The following is a 22,716-nucleotide window of genomic DNA, read 5'->3' on the forward strand; positions in this document are numbered from 1 at the left end:
AACTGAACAGGGTGCAAAGAGGAGCAACAGGGATGATCCAATTTATGGACCCTTGGAGACGGAACATGACCACAAAGGGCAGACTACATAGATTGGGACTCTTAATCCAGATGATAGCCATCTATAGAACTCCGGGTGGCAAAGTGAGGGTGACTTCTCTTTGTCTGCTCCAATGCAAAAGCCTAAGCAGCTAGGAGCTGGCAGAAAACAGAGGAGATGCTGCTTCACACTGTGAAGGTGTGGGACTTCTTGCCACAAACACTGTGGGTGCTGGGGGAGTAGTTGGAAGATGGATCATTACCTACTTGCCATGCATTTATACTCTTTCTTCCTGAGATGGGAGCTATTGGACACTATTTTGCAAGGGGGAGATTTAAAAAAAAAAAATTATCTAAAAGTGCACAGGCCGCACAGCGCAGGGAAGTTTCTGGATTATGTTGTCTCCTTCCCAGCAGTTGCTCGAGTAGTCCCACAGAAGCTGCCTTCTCCTGCTGGTACCAGCCATCGCAAGTGTAGGAAATTGTGTCTGCAAACATCCAGGTTGGCTTCTCCTGGCCCAGTGTCTGGTCTGCACATCGTTGCAGAACTGGGCCCCCCTTAGGGCTCCAAACAGCACAACATTTCAACACGATGAAGTCACTGGTTACTTTGCCACAACAGACAAACGTCCCAGTTAGGAAATGCTCTTGTCAGACAGGTAATAATGTGTTATGTTGTTACATGTTGTTTTTTAAAAGCTTTACATCCTTGTTGTGCTAACTCTCATTTGTCTTGCTGATCTTTCTGATTTCTGTTTGGTAATGGCATCCTTTCAGACCATCTTGGGCCACAGTAAAATCCACATGAGGAGAATGTCAGGTACTGACAAAAGCCGCTTTGCATGCTTTCTTGTCAGGCCGGTGGGACAGTTTTTTTGTGTGCCTGTGGCTGGTAACATGTCAGTATTGCACTATGACTTCTTTTTTTTCATGGAAGCAAATGCATCTGGATATGGCACTCAATTTGGCAGTGTTCCTTCTGCACCTACAAAAGGAGTAAATCAGGGTTTTGAGATCTTACCCTGCTGTTGTTTCTAAGGTAGTTTTTGCACAGATATATACTTACCTTCCATCTTCTCTTACACCTTTCTTGAAGTTACTTTACTTCTACTTTTGAATCCCTGGTTATCAAGATCATGCCAGTGCATTTGCTTTCTCTGGTATTTCAGATTATCTGTGGAGTTACTGGTGTACAAGCAGGTTTCGGTTTTGCTTGTGAATTAACTCTGCAAAAATTAAGTTGGCTGCCTGTATTTTTAAACTCAAATTGGGTCCATGCAAATGCAGAAGTCCTTGCATAAGGACAGAGCATGCTGGATGTCACTGTACAGTACTGGGATGGAGCAAGTAACCCCAGCCAGACCAGTCTGACAACTAGAGAGCTACTGAGCTCTTTTGCCCTTTTGAAAGCTTTATATTCCAAGAGCTTTGTCAGCTTGTGTGCAATATGGCGTGAATACACAGAGCAAGTCTTAATCTAATGCTGAATATGAGTCACTAAGCCCACTCAGAAAACGTGCAACTAGCAGCACATCAGGAGGCTGTAACATTTGCAAAACCTACAGGCTTTTCCTCCCCATGAATTAGCCAAGAAGTGTCTGCATTTCAATGCTGAGTTTCAATCCAACATGGGGACTCACCTTTCTGGGTGGAGGCTGGGATATATTTACTAGAAAACAAAAGTCAAGTTTGAAAAAAACAGAAAAAAATTCCATAGAAGAAAACATAGAAGAAACAACAACGTGGATTTTTTCACTCTTGAGTAACCAGAGAAGTTCAGCTGCTGAACAGTATCATGCTGAAGGGTTGCAAATGCTGCGTTTTTGTCTTTTGAGACTGGCTGGCATTAGGAAGGTGAAGGGGTTGCCAAACCATTTTGTTGCCAAAACAGTGACTAGAGATCATGTTCTTCATCATGAGGTTAAGGCACTTAATTGCAACCTACTGACCGCATACTGCTATGGGAAGCTGTACCATGTCTCTGTTCAACAGATTGCTGCTTTAACGATCATCAGCTGCAATTGTTCTCCCCACTGCAAATACTTTTTCTTCATCAATAGTTGTGGCTTTGACCACCTTGTTGTCCCCCTCTCCTAGAAATGTCTCTTTCTTTGACTACGTGCATACATGCCCTTCCCTGTCTAACCTGTAGTGCTAAAGTTCAGCTTTTTCACAGGAGTAACGCCAGCTGACTTTAACTAGCTTCGGGAAGGAGACTACCATAGATATAAAGCATTTATGCGAAGCGTTTCTTACCTGGTATTTTGGGAAATGCGTAAAATAACCTCACAAAAGAAGTATTAGGTTGGGAATATATTCCTGAATTTATTTGGGATAAAAGTCTATTAGAAATGTTTGGAAAGTGTCAGCATAAATGACAGACAATTGTCATGCTTTTTTTCTGATATTAAAAACTAGCTTCAATTTTCCAGCTAAGGAAAAAAAAAATTTTGGCAAATTTTGTGCTTGAGCATTCCAACATCTACCCTCTTCCTTCTTATTCTTAGTTTCCTGTCAGGTAAGAGGAAGCGTAAAGGATCATTACATGTCAGCCCAATCTACTGCTTGAAACCTAGCCTGAATTGGGCTCTGACTCCTCATTTGACACACTCACATTCTCTCACCTAGTTCCTCAGGGGAAGTAGAAAGCTATTTATCCAAATCTACCAAATAAATGTATCCAAGAAGGAGGCTCTGCCTTTAAAACAACTATTGAACTTGATTGCTGATGAATCTTTATGCACTTTCTGAGAGATGTGTCTTCAGCATTAACCAACACTTACGGCTTTTTGCTGTCTGGCCCTTTGCTTGTCTCATCTTTGTCAACTGCAAATACAGGTACCTGGAAACACCTCTGTGCTGTTACCATGTTAGAAAGCAAAGCTGTGATACGTTTCTTTTGTTTTCATTTAATGTATATTTTTCTTGTCTAACACAAAACCTCACAGTCGGTTCAGGTGATGGTGCTATTTTTGAGAAGCTGAGTATTAGAACGTAACAGAGGGCCGTAGGAAGTGCTGGGCCATCTTAGCCTGGCATCTGCTTCCCAAAATAAGGTGTCCCACTAAAGCCTGAACTCTCAGACATAGTTCCTGCCCTGCAAGTGCTGGCAGAGGTGTCAGCCTGCAGAACTTTCCTGAGCGTGACTTGAGGCTGGCCCTGAACACTGCTGCCATACAAAGGCAACGAGGCTGGCACGCGCCATCCCAACACCGACAGACTTGGAACCAAGGCAACTGGAAGGCAGAAGTGGATCCAGTCACTATACTGGGCACTTCTGTGGTCAGTGCAGGGTATGTGCAGACTGCCTGTGGCCTCAGGACCATCTTTACCGGGCATGAGGCAAGCAGCACGGCTTCTGGACTGAGACGTGTCAAAGAAGACAACCTTTAGCACTTGGTGCGGAGTGGCAAGCTGGGGAGGACAAAGGCAGAATCTGCGGGGTGATTCCAGTTGCATATTGTCCTTAAACAGTATCCATGTTGTAATATGTTTTAAGTGCAACCCTTCAGCTCAAGAATCAAAAAGGCTAAAGATTCCATGTTAATTAGTAATCTCTGGAGTCATACAGATCTGTAATAACTACCTACAGATCAAAGACATTTCATGTTTAGCATATTTTAATATCAAGATAGAATTAACATTGCAATTTCTGTAATTAAAGTCTTGAAATTAGTATTTGGAAGGGGCCAGCCTATTCTTCTATTTATCTGATTGAATACAGCCCATTTTTGAATGATGTTTCACATCCAGGTGTACAATCAAGGTTTTAGTACCAGCTGTATGGGTACAGAAGTTGCTGTACGATTTGTAGGCCACTGTAGGATTACCCCAGCTGGACGAATGGGACTCAGAAGGCCCACTGCGTATGATCATTCCCATGTATAGGCGCTGAAGAAAATGCTGTAAAAAGAAGAAAACTACAAATGTTGGAATACCAACCTTATCTTCAGTCGTTGCTAGCATTGCTTCTTGTCGTTAAGTCAGTTACTATTTTGATTGTGCTAAAACCTTATCTAGAGAAGTAAAAATAGTGAAAATATTCCTTAAAATGTTTCCATTTGCAAGTCTCAGTCCTTGAACCAAAGAAACCACATACTTGAAGATCTGTCTGTCCTTGATTTCTTTTCTGAAGCTTCCAACCTTCCCTGAAACCGTCAGTTGGAAATGTTAAAAATAAAAAAGTGATTTGAATGTATCTGTTTATATCACATTTATATCCATTTATATTACAACAACCAAGGCAAATTCTTCAGATTTTAGGCTTGATAACTGAGACATAGTTGTAATAATGATTTATTATACTGCTCCCAGAGTTACCTCTCCAACATACTGCTATGGCTTTCAGTGTTAATGAAGGCTGGGCTGTGAGCGTCTCTCTCAGAAACTGCAAAGCTTATTGTCTTGCATAAAACTTTGAATGCTGGGCAGAAGGGATTACAAAAGACAGTAGAGTGCCTAAAGCAGTTTATATTATCAGTGATTTGGAAAAAATTATCTTGATTAACCTCTAAATGCTTTATTGGTTACAATGGTAGTTCAGTACTATGATGACGAGATACGGTTTAAACAGAGCCATGCATTATACACAGCATTGTGCCAACTCTTCTCTGCCACGTTTGCTTTGAGTAATGGTTTTAAGGTAAACCAGACCCAAGATATTTCTGGCTAGGTTTCCTCACATCTCTCTTTTATCTTTGCCTAGCATCTCCGATTGCATGAACAATCTTCCCCTAGGCTGTTGTTACTGGTGCCCTTTACAAATTTCCAATTTTCATTATATGCGCTGCCTGTAATAACTCCTAACTATATAATAATCCTTTGGATTATAAAAGGCAGTGTTCTACATTATTTCTCAGAGGTGAGTTAACTCTCCTTCTCTCTTCCTTCTTCTGCGGTTTACAATATTGGTACAGAAAATACAGGCATTCATTAATTTAATTTGCTACCATCCTGCTGCTACATAGAGAGATCACAAATGTGGACATGTAGTCTGGAACAAGGAAATACGATCAGCGAGTTGCGTTACTATTTTTCTGAAAGATCAGCCCCTGGAGTGCCTTTGAACACGGTGTGTTCCCACCTGCCTTCAGCCTTTGCAATGGCCTGTGCAGGGATTATTCAGGCTGTTGCACAGCAAACAAAGAGTTTGGTTTGAAAACCAGCCTCAGGGATGCCCTCTGTGGTTATCCTAGAGCTACAGCTCTGGTCCACTGTGGCAGTCAGGACTTAAACCCAGTTTTCCGTGTCCTCCCTGACCAAGTCTTCAAAAACCACTACAGACAAATATTCTGGCTTCATGAATGTAGTTGATGGGCACGTAACCCATGAACTACAAGAAGCAAGGTGTTGTAGGGCATTGCTCTGGTCTTAATCCTAAATGAAATGTGAAATGACCAAAATAAATAATCTGGTGAGGGCTGAATAGTCCCAGTATCAAAACCAGAATCTCATGAAAAAAAAAAAGAATGCTCTATCAAATTCCACACAGTGCAGCACAAGGGCTGTTTGCAACTGCTATGCAATTTAGATGGAAAAAAAAAGTATTCTCCAGCTTTGAGTTGTCCAATTGTAAAACCCCCCAAACACTGCTTCCACTTTGTCCCTTGGGAGATGAGTGAGAGAGAGCTCACGCTGTATTTTCAGTTCACTCGTGATACTGTACATGAGGGAAGGCCCTAGATTCCATACACTATTTTCCCTTCCTTCCTGTCCTCTTCCCCCACCCCAAATCCCCTTTTAAACTGCTAGTTTTTTGGTTCAAACAACAAGGCTAAACAGGTGAAATTTTAAATAATGATTGAGGATTTTTTTTATTCATTTAAGTTTCAATATCATTACAGAAAATGTTATGGTACAGAGTTGTTTAACATTAGTTTTATTTCTTTGCTCATTTAATTTCCACACGAATGCTGGTAACACTAATATCTGTACAAGATCAGTCTTTGATTTTTTTTAATTTTTAGTTCTGTACATTTTTAAATGTATTGGTTAAAAAGGCTGTCAGCACTTAAGGAAGCAATTTTTTTGTTTGTTGAAATAAAAGGTATCCAGTTACTGCCCAAGAGTACTGAGCTGGGTGGCTGCCGGGACAAGAGAGATCCCTGAATGCGCAGCGAGGTGAGAAAACCTCGGGGCTTCATTGGGTTCCCAGTGCAGCCACTCTGCTTTTGGCACTGTGCACATCAACACGAGATACAAGATAAAGAACAAGCAGAAGCTCTCTGTGAAGCGGTTATGAAGCATACTAATAAGGGAAATCCAAGTGTTGTCTACGCTAGTATAAATAAGCAGACAGCCTTGTTTTAAGAGCATAAGTAGTTGTATCTTAAAGATGAGAAAAAACACAAGTTCTGCAGGCACCTACTGCTGTCTACTAAAAGCTACCGCTATTAGAACTAGCATTGAACACACAAAGCAATTGCAAGGAAAGGAAAAAGTTGCTTTGATATAATCAGAATAAATTTCTTTGTTAAGATTTGTTTTAAAGTTTTTTTTAAAAGGTATTTATTTAAATTCCATTTGAAATATAATTCAAGATGTTGACTATACTGATCAACTTTTATCCAAATCAGAAAAACTAGCTGTGCCGTTGCATATTACAGGATACAGTCAATGATATGTGGACATGCATCAAAGCTCCGCTCTTGCTGGTGACATCATAGCCTTCCAATGACCATGACATCCACCACCTCCCCCTTGTGAAGCTCCACATACTGCTCTGTCTTTGGAGGTAGCATCAACAGTCCATTGGCACTGCGCATACTCATCAGACGACTGCTCATCTGATTCCCTACAGGAGAGCGAGAGAAAAATTTCAGTTACGTTTTCAATTAGTTTCAAATGCTGCAACACACCACGTGGGAAACAAGAGCTGTTCTTATGAAGATGTTCATGTTGCTAACTTATTCATAGAGCTGGGATCTCGCTGTTCCAAGGTGGATGGAAACAGAGAACTCTGTAGAGAATTAGTCAGCCTCTCATCGCTCTGGCTCTCAAAACTCTCATGCCCTTTGCTTTCCCATCCAGCCTTCCGCATTACCTGTACCTCATATCTCATCATAGTAAATTGCTTTTCTGTTGGAATTTCTAATCCTGTCAGAATTACTTTATTTTTCAATTTGTGTACCTAATTCCGATTGTACAAAGACTAAAACCAGCACAGTCTAGAATGTTTTTAATATACTGTTACAAAGTAAGTTTGATTAACTGTATTTTTCTCTCTGTATAGTCTTGTTTAGCATTAGTAGCTTAGCACTCGTAGCTAAAGTAGTCAAAGCCTTAGGCCGCAAGAGCTGACGGAGAGTAAACTTTTTGATAAAACTAATGCTGCTAACACAGAACTGTCTGAATCCAGCGGACGCGAGCAGAATGAAGATAAGGACCAAGGAAACCATTCCAAGAGAATGAGGTAACTTCAGAAGAAGGCCAGCCCAGCGACAAAGAAAATCAATAAGAAATCAAGAGACCACCGACCAGAATTAAGTGATTGGACTTGGGGATCAGGTGCTGGGTGGTACGGGTATAATTGGAGGGTGCGATCTGGGGTAGGGGTCCCTCTTCAGAGGCACCCAGCTTGAGCTGTAACCTGAGAACTAATAAAAGAGGAATTGGAAGCCTTCACTCGGACTTTACATTTTTCAGCGGATCCTAGGGTCAGACCCTGTTATGGTGGCCGGCTGTGTAAATCTGTAACATATACCACCTAAAGGAATGCGTTTCTTTGGGACACTGAGCTTTGCAACATGTCCTGAAGATAAACAGTATCACATTGGTAGTACTGACAAAAAATGAAAATGCAATAAAAAGCCATGCCCTTTAGTTTCTTGGTTTTCAAACTTCCAGACTGACAGAGAAACGATTCCAGACAGTCTGCTTGCATAAGGAAAGAAGTGGTGCACAACAAAACAGAGTTAAACCAAATAGAGTGTTACAGATGTAAGCAATACTTTGACTTATAGCTGGAAATATGTCAGAGGCTGTGCGATCTTGGGAGTCAATGGCAAGAACTTTCTCTGAGTAAACAGTAAGATGCATTTGAGCTAATGTTGTCCTGTGGAGACTTGTATATAGTGCTTTGTATTGAACAATTTGGATGTAGCAAAAAGACAATTAGTTGTTTAAGGACCTGAATCTCTTGAGAAACTGGCAGAGTCAGTCTTCTAGCAGTACACAGCTAAAAAAGTATTCAAATATAGTATTTACCTCAACTGCAGGTAGGTATCCAGAAATATCCCGAGGTGGCAACCATGACTAATAAAGTCTTAATCTGCTTTAAGAGAACATATACAGCCTCTGCTATCTCTTCTACTTTTCCAGTTCAGCTAGAATCACACTTCCTTTATTTGTATTGTTCCTACCTATGTCCCAATTTGTGTTTGTTGAGTACATGCACAAGAGCAAAAGTAAGCAAATGTGCCTGTGAGTGCAAGTAAGCACAGGTGGACGTTTGTAAAAAGGAATGTGTGCACATATGCAAGCATACGGGTGTAGTGTGTGGGTGTGTCTGTGTGTATAAAGGCAGGTTATTCAGATAAAGGAAGTTTTAATGGTTAAGTTGGTAAGTCATATCATGACTGAATTTTATACTAACGTACATGTATGCATGTGTACAAGTATGCCAGCAAATCAGGCTGCGTAAGGAAGGTTATATGAAAAAACGTGCACATGTTTCGCTGTTTTTAGACATATATGTAGGAAGGCAAGGACCTGTGTGAGTGTGTCTGTCAGTCTGTGTGACTGGGCACTAACCTGTACTCTGTGCCCAAGGTAGTGGTTCTTGGTGATGCCAAGTCAGTATGCACCGGTGATATTCTGGGCGGGGGTCCAATTTTACATCACATGATAACTGTAGAAGAAGCAAAGAAAGGATGAAAATGTCATGCATTGAGATTGCACTGTCTAAGATAACGGAATCATCTGCTCAATTGTTTTTCCCTAAAACCAGTCGTTTTAAAAACTTGCACTTTGAGGTCAGATGGTGTCCTAATGCAAGATCAAAAGCTGTAGAAGGTAGAGACTGCAGTACTTAAGGGAAATACAACTCTGATGTTATAACATCAAAGTGTATGATGGAGTCTACATGCATTAAGTGGAATATTCCAAAGCTGTTCCTTTACTAGGAGTTTAAATACTTAGTATTTCTGTGGAAAAAAGCTTTATCGTTTCTGGTCTCTGGATTACACTGCATAAAGATAAAAATTTTATTCGCATTCAAAATCCTGATAGCTCTAACAAAAGGGAAATGGCCAATCTTTGAAATGAAAAGACATATAGGGGATGGCTCACAATGGAATTTAGACCACATTGGAAAATTCATGCAAAAGTGAGGGTCGCTACAAATTGCTCTGTGTTTCAGAATATTTTAGCTGTGAGATAAAGAAAAATCTGGATGCCTGAGGAAGTGCAAAAGAGAGACATGGGATAAGCAGTAAGAGAAAAGTGCATAGCCAAGAACACTAGGACAACTATAAAAGGCAATGTGTTCCTTGGTACTTTACTTGAATCAAAAATAGAAGAATAATACATTATAATAACATGCCTTGAATCTATATTAAACAGAGTTACAATATCCATGATTTCTTATAAGAGTGAAATGAAGAGTTTAAGGGATTTATATTGCTTAGGGTGGGGGTTATGTGGGTTACTTATATAAATAACTCAAGAACAGAAAGGCTTTAAAGTTTATATTTTCTATTGCTAATACAGAACTATCCAACTCTTTAGGTATTCCCAGATTACTCTGCATTTTTTACCATGGGTTAAAACAAATGTTTTTTTTAAACAGGAAAACATCCTGCCTCCCTGATTGGCAAATGGCAGCCTCTGCATCTGTGTATCTTGCTCCATTAGATGGCCATCTAACTCTTAGAAACTACGGGACTGAATATTACCATTAACAGAGATTGAGAATGTACCTCTGTTTTGTGTGAACTCCCTTCAACTTGCCAGAATCCGTCTAGGGCTCAGATTCCCCAAACAAGACAGCCTTTCAGAGCCCAAAGAGCTGTGCTTCAACATCTTGAGAGAATTTTTAAATAGGGGACAAGCTTCTTACCCTGGCTTTGATGATGGTGGGCCGAGGATCCAGGATACCCTGCATTTTCCTCAGTGCAGGAACAACAAAGAGATTGCAGGTGACAACAGCTGACACAGGGTTGCCTGTAGGACAAAGAACAGTTGCTGGTGACTCCCTCTTGATTTACTCTGTGAAATGCTGAAAGTGATCTCATGTTTTTATAGCAATTACACTCTAGAGGACTCTAAAAAGCTTTTCATGCTACGTAGAGGAAACGTTTCGTTCAAGACTGGAGTGGCATGTGGCAAGTACACCTGCTGAAAGCTACACTCTGGCTGATGGTGTGCTGAAATCCTGCCCTGACCAGAACTGCTCCATGTTCCTCAGGCCCCACCATTTGCCTCTGTTCCTCCGTTGCCCTTTGTCTTATGCCTAGCTTTGTCTGGGGCTAGGGCAGGGTTTATTGTGCACAAGTATAGGTCCTAGCTGATAGGGCTCTTGATTCATGATGAAGGTTTCTAAGACCTACGGAAAAATAACTTTCAATTCCCTAACAGAGTGGCAAAATGCTTTAGTACAAATTCTGAGGAGAATCCCACTGATTTATACGTTTTCTGTTGACTCACAAGAGAGGTGTATGACCAACATCTGTCAAACACCACTTGTCTTACACATCTGGACTTCCCTAGATGACAGTTCTAAAATAAATACTGGGATCAGACAGATGCTCCATTGATCTCTCCCCTGGAAGAAAATGTACTGCAGCAACTAAAACAAGAGAGAGAAAAAGCACTAGAGATACATCTGAAAACCACCAGCTTATCAAGAACAGGATACCTTGTGTAGTCAGAAATCCATGTAAAGTCAGAGCAATAAGAATAAAATAAATTCCTCCTGATTTAGGAGGAGAGAGGTTTGTAGCCAGAGCCCTAAGGAAATGTTTATTCCGAACACGGTGATCTCCCAAGGCGACGCAGCGTGCAGGAGGTGCGGTGGGGCTGCCCTCTTTTGGTTCCACAGTGCGATCATGATAAAAAAAAATATTCTGTGACATGTTCCTTAGCACTCCCTCGGTTTTCTCTCTATTTTCAATACTTCAGAGTGGATGCACTGACTTACATGCACAGAGCATTTACTGTGAAGGTGGAGGGAGCTGTAGGAAAAAACCACCCCTGTATAGTACCACTTACAAAACCCAAGGAAATTGGTGGATGGAAGAAATCATAAGGCCTGTACACCAGCAAATTCTGAGGTCAGGAACAAGAAAGAACTCCTTAGTATGCCCCTATAAGTCCATCTCTTCTGGAAATTTCTGGGAAAACCTTACAGGTACCTTTCTTAGGGATGCCAACACCAGACATAGGTGCTGTGAAACGTCACTATTCTTTTTCATGTCTGTCATCTATGCACAACAACAAAAGTAATCCACAAAACATCTTACCTGGGAGCGCAAAGATTATTTTTCTTACGCCATCAATATCCAGAGTTGCAAAAGTTGTTGGCAGGCTATGGAAAAGGAAAGCTATTTAATATCTGCACATAATATTATTATGTTATTATTTAAAACATTCAGAAAATTAAAAACAGGATCTCTCTCTCTCCCCCAGCAGTTCATGAGCACCTGCTGGTAAGACCTTGGTCTATCTGTAAAGAGCTCGCTCTGCCTTTCAGAGCTGCTCCTGAGTGATCTTTAGTGACTTGTCATCCGGGCTATTAGTTATACAAATAGGACAGTAATGTGATGGCTCAAGAATGTGGCTGGCAAAGAAAAGGGACTCATCCATTAAAAAAAGTTTTCTATATACCTATGTTAATATCATCCTTTTAAACATTAGAAATTATACTTTATAGGAACAATAATTAGGCTGAGTTCCTTTGCTTCATCTTGAGCTAACAACTATCACCTGGTCAGCAGATGATAGTTGCTGACCAGCAGCAACTTTGGAGATTTGCCAGAGGTTGATCATTACTACCTAGTTGTGTATCTGCTAGGACTAATCAATATCCTCTTTTACCAGGGGAAGTTGATGTTTGAAGTTTCTGTTTTAAAACGCCTCAAATGTAATGGGAACTATGTGCCAGACCTCCAAATCTTATAACCAGTGCACAGACTGAGGTACCAAAAAATCTAATTGCTAATTCATATTTACTGGAAACTCTGAATTCCCATATGAGAATTCAACAGCATCATTGGTAAAGTCTTCCAGTACTTTCTTCTGGCAGTGCTGCTAGACAAGATACAACCTTACATTAGCTCAGCAACTTTCAGATCAAGTGGAGGAATGGTAAATCCCAGGCATCACTCTGCAGACATGTAGCACATCAAAATGCAGGCATACAAAGCAAATTCTGGCTTTGCTCTTGGAAATTACTCAAGGGAATTTTTCCCAATACAGTAATCACAATTCATATCTAAGGCCTTTTAAGACAGAAGTAGTAAAAACTAAGACACAGTATTTACTGTTGCACTACAGCCAATGAAAATGAGAGCGCTTACATTCTCAGTAAGATTAGATGACCAAATGTTTTGGTAGCAGCAAATACCTTTCTTATGGCATTGTGCTGGTTTCAGCTGGGATAGAGCTAATTTTCTTCCTAGTAGCTGGCATAGTGCTATGTTTTGGATTTAGGATGAGAATAATGTTGATACCACACTGATGTTTTAGTTGTTGCTAAGTAGTGCTTACAGTGGTCAAGGACTTTTCAGCTTCCCATGCTCTGCCAGGGGCACAGGAAGCTGGGAGGGGGCACAGCCAGGACAGCTGACCCCAGCTGGCCAAAGGGCTGTTCCATACCATCTGGCGTCATGCTCAGTATAGAAACTGGGGGGAATTGGCCGGGGGGCAGCGATCACTGCTTGGGGACGGGCTGGGCATTGGTCAGTGGGTGGTGAGCAACTGCATTGTGCATCACTTGTTTTGTACATTCTATGATGATGATGATGATAAGTATTATTTTATCTTCCTCTGCTGTCCTATTAAACTGTCTTTATCTCAACCCACGGGTTTTACTTTTTTTTTCCCAATTCTCTCCCCCATCCCACGGTGAGGGGGAGAGTGAGTGAGCAGCTGTGTGGTGTTTAGTTGCTGACTGGGGTTAAATGAAATGACAGGCATAAAATGAAAACGGATGTTTGGGGAAAATAAGATTTCTTAAAGGTTTTCTGGCTAGTTATTAAAAGTTTATTGCTACAAGCCTACAGAGGGATCACCAGAAGAAAGAATTACGTTTGCTTTCAGATAAGCCAGAACCAGAATTTAATATTCTGAATTCTCTAAATCAGGTTATCCATTCTTGTCAGCAGCAGAGGCTGGAGTGCCGATCCCACTTGTGGGACTTCCCCACGTTGGTTGTAGCAGTATGACAGAAGCAGTGAGCAATTTCCACGCCTGGGCTACATCCAGCATGGGAAGAAACATGCTTTCAGCTCACTTGTTCCTTTTACGGAAAGGAGGTGGTGGTAGTAGCAGCACAAGCACCAAACCCACATGCAGTTCTTTACTGGATTGTATGCAGAGACAGTAAAAGTATTTGTCTGTTTTCACAGCAAACGCCCACTTTCTGTTCTGCTCCCTGGCAACAGTTATGGGCTAGAGGGAATCAGTCCTCCAAGCTGCACTTGGCCTTGTGCTACTGGACCGTGCCAACCTAGCTTGCAAACAAATCGCACTCCATGGTTAGTGGGGCAGAGCTGGAGACATCATTCCGCTACTGGACTGTGAAAGGGAACTCTCTATTTTCAACACATGTAGTTTTCATTTTCTCTACAAAGCACAATTCCAGACTCATTAATTAGCAGTGCTACAGTAAAGGAAAGCAATGCTGAAACAGCTTTCTGAGGCAAACTAAACACATAAAGGATTGTGTTTACTTTAAAATTACAATGTTCAATATGCCAAGTAGATAAAACTTTGTAAATTAGCTGTCATTCCACCTTTCTCAAGAAATTGTTTGTAGGAATGACTTATGCAAATTTTGAAGTGAAATGAGATGCTCGTTAAGCAAACCAGCAGTTAAATGTCCTTATGTTCCCCAGTTATTTCGTAACAATGTCAATATCTGAGCTCTGTGATCACAGTGAAGACTGTGGCCATGTTTATATACCATGCTGGTTTCCCCCCAAACCCCAAACCTGATTTGCAACAGTTATCAGCAAAATATCTCTTACTGATAAAAAGTAATCTCTCTGTTCCAGTTAATTTCACTCATGAAGATGATGACTGATCTGAATAGGACTGATTTTGCTTCTTTTCCCATATATATCTACCATGTGGTTTATAGTATATTTGGAAAACTGAAATCGACTGAAGCACTTATATAGGATATTTGGCCCAATATAGCCTCCATCTGTGCTGCCTAAGGAGAAAGATTTCTTACCCTGGTTTCATAAAAACTCTGCCAAAGTGAATCTGTGCGTGAAGATCAATATCCAGCACCTGTTTAAGATAGTCCTGTTTCAATTCAAAAAAGAAAATCGATTAAGTAACATCAAAGTGGCTTACATCATCTAAGCATTCAAAGCAATTAATTAATATCAAGTGAAGATGAAAGACTTTTTGTATCTCGAAAGCGCTACAGTCCAGTGGGGAATTTCCAGTATTTGAAAGAAAGTATTTTCAAAAAGAAGAGGTGAAGAACAGACTCATTTTAGGTGCCAAACCTGACTCCATGAGGACATAGTAATATATTTACTTAAAAGTCAGCTGCAGCATCAGAATCTTAGAGGACCCCACAAATACCTACTACTGAAACATTCTCTATGTCAAAGATGGAAAAAAGCCTTTATGGTTCAAAGTTAAGACTTAAAATCATCAAGTTATTTAACTTTTGCCATGGAAGCTATCTAGCAGTAGAGTCAGAGATCTCCTAGTACTTTTGAAATCATTACTGCACTGTAGAAATCATAGTTTTCCAGGATACTGTAATTATCGTAATTTCTTGGGGACATGGTCTAATTCACAGTGGTTGGGTTTAACAGTCCTTAGAAAGGAAAAACTGTGGGTGGCTTGTGCGTTAGTTAAGTTAAATGATTTTGCATAAACACAATCGATCCATTTATTAAAACAAATTGAATTACTTGTTTAGTCTTTACTGAAAATTGCTGTGCTCAAAGATGTAGTATCCTGTCTGCTGTGTTTAGTGAGACTGAAGACACAGGACATAACAGTCATCTGTGAAGAGAGATTTTGGAAGCCGTAAATCTGAAGCTCCTTTGCAGTTTTCCCATCTTTCTCTTTTTTTGTGTGTGTGTGTGTGTTCAAATACTTGGAAAGCAGCAACTTTTTTCAGCCAGGCATGAATTCTCAATTATTGATTGCATTAACCCCGTTTTTACTTTCTATTTACTTTTTGGATGTTCACGGTTATTTCATTAAAACTGTTGAAAGCTCAGTATCAGCGGGCTAACCATCAGTGGAATATAGAGCCTACTGACTTTATGCTGTTGCCTCAAATTCAGACTGGGGAGAAATTAGCCAGAAGGCATAAATGCCTGTAAGACCATTTAGCAGTCCAGTCACTTCCTAGTGCTCCTGGGTCTGCACTATGTTGCCACATTCCCAATTTAAAGACCAGCACTTGTCCTTGATTATTTTTCTAGGAATACTGAGGACAATAATGGGATTGAATGTAATTGGCACTGGTTTAACTAGTTATCCATTTTCATGATGTATCCAGCAATATGATTTCTACTCAGAAAAGTGACAAAAACAGCACTCATGTTTGCCATCTCCTAATGACTGTCTTTAGTATCTGTTAGTTATAAAAGGAGAGATGTTTCTTTTACCTGCCAAACTCACAGATTCAGCCTGGGATCAAAAAGTAATCTGAGTTTTCCTTCGCATAAGTCATGATTAATAAATGTCCTGCAGGTTCATCTACGCCCCACCAGCATCTGTGTATCCCTATTTTCTTTGATGGTTTTGGCACAGGGATTACCAACAGGAACTCAATCAACAATTCTGTTAATGATTCAAAAGGCAAATATATCAGCTCACTGTGTCTCGTATGTATTGCCTCTGTAGGACTATCAGGCACAAAATGTGTTAAAACTATTTTTGTAACAGATATAGCTTTGGCATGTTCAGGAAATAGATCTGCTGAGTAAGAAAGAGCTATTTATATACTCAGGTTGCTTTTCGAAGTACTTTCAAAGTAGCTTTATTCTATCTACATTTTACCTGCTCTAAGAATAAAAAGAAGTCTGTTGCCTTCATGTGGTATAAACCAAGCACTTTCCTCATCATAACTACGTAAATCATTCCTTAAATAAAAACACATCTGCAAATCACATCAAGAATTAAAATCTTCCCTGTTGTACTATGTCTACTATAGTAGAGTAATAAGAACAAAGAGAATAAGGATAGCATTGAAGACTATTTTCTTAATTAATTCACATTTAAGTGTTCCAAAAAAAGTAAGATCCCTTTTTAATAAACATTAATACAAAGGTAGAAGCTCTGACGACAGACTCTGGTTTGAAATTCTTACATATATTGTAGCAAGTCATACTTAAATTTAGCATACCTTTTCCCCCATAGATACACCTCCTGATGTAATGATCACATCAGCACGGCTGATACCCTCATTCAGTGCATTCAGTAAATCATCTGGGCTACAGAAAAGAACAGGCAAGCAGATTAGTGGCATGGAACTATTACGAGTTGTAGTGTAAGTGTCTGTGTGCACACATACAGATGTATATACACGCATGTATCTTAAGAAAGAGATATAGCTCTAGGATAATATCTTTTCCTTCTTAAGACTCCACACTGCTTTATTCAAGTCAAGAACTGAATCTCATTAAGTGAACACCACACTGTTTGGCACCTTTCTGTCTAAGGGCTTTGCAACAGGAACAGTGGGATACTTTAGGTTGGGACTGAAGAACGCTAATACAAGCGTCTAAAAGTATGTAATTTGCACAGTAGGTAGCAATACAAATTATGATTTGGGTGAACTGACAGGGCTATATAAAGGGGCCTGACACATGAAAATTACTGGCCACCAAGCTGGCTGCAGTGCTACCTGTCTAGCTTATTTGATGTGTGCAAAAATGGGGATAAGGCTCCACTTCAAACTTCGGTCAGTGAAAAGTGGGAGTAAATCCTTTCTTTGTCTTCTCCATTAGAGGGCTCTGCAGCAAAGCCAGTTGTACATCCACTTCATCTTGAAAAAACACAATCCATCCTGTTCAACTGCCTATTTACCTTCATGAGAAACAGTGTAAGGTGAGCTGTGATGTTCCTCCATACAGAGTATAACTGCAAAGGTGAAGGATAGAAGCGGAGTATATTTCAGTTTTGGTGTCTTAACTCTTTTTTTTTTTTTTTTTTAAATCTAAACTGGAAACTTTGAAGTGGGCATTAGCTATCTAACAGCAGTACTGATGCTAACACAGAGCTTCAAGGCATGCAGTGGAGAAACTCGGTAATACAACTTACACAAGACCAAAGGAATCCAAAAGAATTTCCAATATATTAAATGCATACTTTGCATTTAACATTTGTGAACTGACCAGAAGCTGACTGATTGCTATGACTGTATATAATGTTCCTTCAATGGTATGTTTTTATTTTTATGATGCTGAAAGTTTTTCATGGGAGGCTGTTCCTTCTTAGAATGCAATTGAACGAAAGGGCAATAATGCTAGTGACTGTATAAAGGACTTCACCTGGAATACAGCACTTCAGTTAAACGCCACACTACAATTACAAAATGCCATTATGGGTTATCAAGGCTTTGCAGGCTGCAAATGGCATGTGGGCTATCCTTTGGGAACTTTGGCTATATTTCATGAAAAGAAAGAATCACTGCAGTTATTTTGGGCTTCAAACTGGAAACAGGAAAATTAGAAATACTATGCAAGTCCTGGTTGACCTTTCAGAGACTAACAGAAACTGTGTGTTTCAAAAGGTCTCAGAAAGAAAAATCCTTTCCTCTGAGCATCCTGTCTTTGCCCGTTATTTAGTCAAATATAAGCAGCACTTAGCACGACGTGGTGCTGTGTACACTACAATTTATGTGATGCAAGAAAGACCGCACTCCCTCACTGAGTAGATATCTCAAAGGCATGCAAGCCTGCACACTCCTCATCTCCTCACCAGAGAGCCCTCAAGTGTCCTCTACCCTGGTTATGCCTTACAGGCAGAAAGACTTAAGACCCTTTCTCCACCATGTCCAGTGACTGATGCAGCATCTTCTTTGGCATCACAGTGGGGTTATCCTGCAAAACTTTTCCATTTGTCTTGGGTTACATCCACTCTTTATGGTCATATTGCTTTGTAAAACGTAGGCAACAAACTACAGCAGAAAGAAGGACAGATTGCTGGTGCCATAGTGCAGGCTGTAATCAATCAGACAGAATTATACACTACCTTTTTTTTAAAGGAAACGGTGGCTGCAGATATTGTCGCATGCCTCCATGACTTTTGTTGAGGGTACTGGGTATCTTGGATACTCTAAATGGCCTATAATGAATGGCTGAACTCTGTTTTCTTTTGGAGAAAATGTAAAACATACGGACTCAAGCAAAACCATCTCCTTTGTTCTTTAGGAAACAGAGACGTTTTCTCAGCTGCCCCTTCGGAAATCTCAGGATCATTTTATCCAAAAACCAGCACAAGTCTTCACTAGTTGTTGAAGGCAAAAGGAAAGAAGCAAGTCTGTTGTTGGCTACTGTCAATGTCTTCTTCAGAACCAACTGTTTCATATTGATTGTCTAACTAGTAGTCTGTATATAGTAAGATATTGCTTAAGATTATTACAGAGTTTGTAATAGGAAAAGTCTCTCAAGATCTAAGTATTCCTTAATCCTTGGCAATGAGGGTGCAGATTGGAATGCAGCGAGGAATATGTATTCGTTACACAGGTCGATATAGGCCTTCCTGAAGCTGGATGACAGTCAGACACTCATGCCACTATTACTAGGCTAAGACTGCTTTCAGTATATTTTTCTCATTAGGTTGTGATGCAGCTGAGGACCTTATCTGGAGCTTGCTCCAGGCTGTTTCATTTTATCTTGCTTAATTATTTAAAAGTTATTCATAGGTAGCAAGACCACCTGCCTGGGAACATCCTAATTCTGGATTATGAAATATGCTTGCTTTTGGTTGTGGTTTGAGAATAATGGAAGGAACAGTAAAAAGCAAACAAGGCTATGTTTAACTGTTGTTAAAGTTAAATAGAGTAGAAGTGCTCCTACTTACATACTGAATATATTTATGTGTATGTATATATATAAAAAATTACTTAACAAAGAAAAAAAAAACCCAAACCCCAAATAAGCCCAAACTCAAACCAGGTGTGGACTCAATTCACACATTTGTTTATGAGGGTAGCATACCACTGGAGTAGCTCATCATACAGTTTTTTATTACATGTCATGTAAAAAGTTGAAGATTACTGGACTTGGTGCATTTTTTTAACATTTCCAGTAGAATGACATGTATAGTATATCCCTTTCTTGACCGTCTGTATAATGCAAGACACTTAAAAATTCTACCACTAAAACTTTATCCAACCAATAGCACTGCATATAATCTTTAGATAGTTGCAAAATGCATCGAATTCTTCCAAAATGAAAGATGTGATAGAAATTTTATTGTAATAACCTGAATAATTATGCTAGTTTCATTTTTATTCTGAAGAAAGGAGACATTTACAGAATTCCCTCCCTTGCCTTTGCAGAAGGCCTCTCTCTTTTTGCCATATTTGGCACATTTCTTTTTGTCACTCAGGTGTGTCTAACTTTCTATCCTATTTGAGGCTGGTAGTTCCATGACTCTACAATTAACACAAAACACTCCTTACACGAGTCACCTGCTGTAATCTTCAATCAACACTGTAGCAAACATTCTCCTTGCCTTTAGTGGATTTAATGCAGAGAGTTATCATTCAAATTGCATATTGACACATATTTGATATAAATCAGATAACAAGATACTATTTCTTGTTTCATTTGTTGTATAACAATAAGCAGTTTCTCCTTTTGATTGATATAGAAAGGGAATAAATACTTGAAGACTATTAACTTCTGAAAGAATAGACAAAATAACTTTGGCATCTGAGCATAACAGGACAAGATTGTTCTAAAAGGCCTGTGACAAATCACCATGAAGGTGAGAAATAACACTCACTGTCTGAGCAGGTACAAATCAGAAGCTATATTCTGAAGCCCTGGCCATTGCTAGGTGCAGGATACTGGATTAGCTAGACTAACGGTGTAATTTACTATGATAAATCCTTTAAAATGTCTTGTGAAAGTGCTATTCTTGGATTTTTTTTCAGGTGCACAAATATAATGGTGAATACCTTAATCAGTGTAAAGTAGATTTTGATGGGAAGTCTCATTTCCAGATGGCAAAACTATTCTGTTTCATTTGGTGATTTTCAAAGTCAGAGTGACATTGTGCACAAGAAGGGGGTGTGCTTTTCTAATGTGCTGCAATTGATTAAAAAAATTATGCTCTATGTTTCAGACCACATCCTAGCATCTCCTGTAAATACAACTAAGAAAATTTGTTCTTTAAGGATTACACACAGTTTACAAAACTATTCATATGGGTAAGTAAGCACAAATCCAAACTTTCTCTCAACGGTAGAAATCCCCATCTGCAGCAGATTGTGTCTGCACAAGCATTGTGTGTATTGTACATACACTTTCGAAGCTGTAGACATAATGCTTTGCATAAAGAGTCCCTGTACTTTTAAGTATATCTTTATATTCTCTGCTAATTTTGCCAGTCTGATAAACAAGAGTATCTACTTTACTACCTCAATTTCCTGACCCTGTTTATTCAATTTTATGGAACAGAATGAGCAGTACAATCTGGAAATTAGTTGGAGGGTATCTGTTGTATAGTGGCAGCAGCATGGGTAGAATCCAGTAAGCAGATGCATGACATTGCAGCTGACATGCCACTTGATTTCATTAATTTGAAGAGAGGGCTCACAGGATGGCAGTATACCAGAATAGGAACACCTTCTGGATTAATGAAAAATTCTGATTATCGAAGCTAGTTTGTGGAAAACTGTTATGCAGCACTTGATTACTGAGCTGTCTTTGAACTGAAAAGACAGATACACAGAAGCTTAAGAGCTTGAACAAGAAAATGATGCAAGCCTCATTAAAATAGACATCAGCCATGTAGAAGATTTTTTCCCTTATCTCACAAAAGAAATAGCTACAGTACAGTCAAGACCAAAGAATTCTCGATGTTTTAAGTGCCATTTTGAAGTACCCTAAATTACAGTGTAATTTTCTCTTTCAAATAGAAATCAACGTCTGTTAATTCACTTCTGTTGATCCTATTGTTGTGCTTCACTTCACATTAATTATAAATCTGTCAGCCTTTTCTGTGATACAACCCTTAACACCAGCAGTCTGATACATGCAATTAAACTGCTCAGTTTTATAATTTAATTTAGAAAACAAATAACAACAAATGATGATCTGCATTGCCTACCACTCTGCAGTAAAATGAGTGATCCCTGTAAAATCGAATGAGATAGGACTGACTTATCAAGCCATTGTCATGGTACAAAATCCATAGTTCATTACTCATCTCCAGGACAATTTCCGCCAAGTTCTTTGCCACAGTAGTCTCATTCATTCAAATTAACCTCATTACCTGACAGTCATTTCCAGTCCTTGTTGTTCATTGCCATATACAGCTATTACTGTTGGGTGACTAATAGAAACACTTGTGATTGTTGTACTCTTCTGTGCATCAGCCTAGGCTTTTATAAACCCAGGTCTTCTGGAAACCTGTACTTGCAAAATTTGTGCATGCAAACCATCACAGTTAGCACCTTAAACCTGCGTGCTTTACAGATATACTGGACACAGAAACAGAAAGGTATGTGTGCATCATAATGCACCAGACGCATGCAGAAGTGTCTATTGTGAATACAAAAGCAGAGCTGGGTAACCTTTCTTGCCTACTGTTTTACTTTATTTGAAAGCATCTCAAGTATTTCAGTTACATGCTGAAATAATTACCCCTTCAGACATGATTCCTCACAGGTTCAGAGGAGCTACAGATTCCTGGACACATAGTGAAAACCGAAGTGCTAGCGGTGATCCTACACCAATCATGCTAAAGACCAAAGTAGACCAGCTGCTCCTCTAAACTACAGCAGTTGACTGTAAACTTCAAAAGGCTATGTGCCGTCTGTAGGTACCCTGAGTTTCGCACATTCTGGCCATGCCCACACAAACTGAGAACAGTGGTTTGTGCTAGTTTTGCATCTTATGAGGTCTCTTTTCTGCCAAACAGATCTCCCAGAAGAAGAAAAGATTTAACTAAGGTACAAGGACCTGCTAGAAATTCCCCTTGTATGCAAAGACCCCAATCAAGCTTCTAGTTCTACAGCAGAAAAAAAAAGAAGAAACACCTCCAAAACAACAAAGAATTTACCGAAGTAGAACTTTCATCAAAAAAACAAGAGACTGTACGTAATGTACTCAGACGGAGATCTCATCAAGCTCAATGACATTTCTGTTTGAGGAAATATGGGATATGGATTTGATCCTTTATGATTAACTCTCATTTTTCTTCTTGTGCTCATTCAGTTGAGGTGACAGATTTCAAAATGAATAGATGAATGCAGCTAGGCATAAAGACAAAGTCTGTCACCCACTTCTCACCTCATGGCCAA

The 22,716-nt window shown here is 39.7% G+C and overlaps 1 protein-coding gene across 4 annotated transcripts in view; it reads right to left on the reverse strand.

Moving 5' to 3' along the window:
• Nucleotides 1-5,863: 5,863 nt before the first annotated feature.
• Nucleotides 5,864-22,716, reverse strand: part of GPHN (gephyrin) — a 303,926-nt gene continuing 287,073 nt past the window's right edge. For all 4 annotated transcript variants that reach the window (XM_072864401.1, XM_072864398.1, XM_072864400.1 and 1 more), the window contains 6 exons: nt 16,582-16,669; nt 14,434-14,507; nt 11,498-11,562; nt 10,096-10,199; nt 8,790-8,886; nt 5,864-6,831 (listed from right to left, as the gene is read on the reverse strand). In XM_072864401.1, the coding sequence (XP_072720502.1) occupies nt 6,698-6,831; nt 8,790-8,886; nt 10,096-10,199; nt 11,498-11,562; nt 14,434-14,507; nt 16,582-16,669 (562 nt within the window). In that variant the 3' untranslated portion in view covers nt 5,864-6,697. The remainder of the gene's footprint in view (nt 6,832-8,789; nt 8,887-10,095; nt 10,200-11,497; nt 11,563-14,433; nt 14,508-16,581; nt 16,670-22,716) is intronic.

Source organism: Ciconia boyciana, chromosome 6 (genome assembly GCF_034638445.1).
Source record: "Ciconia boyciana chromosome 6, ASM3463844v1, whole genome shotgun sequence".
Taxonomy (NCBI): Eukaryota; Metazoa; Chordata; class Aves; order Ciconiiformes; family Ciconiidae; genus Ciconia; species Ciconia boyciana.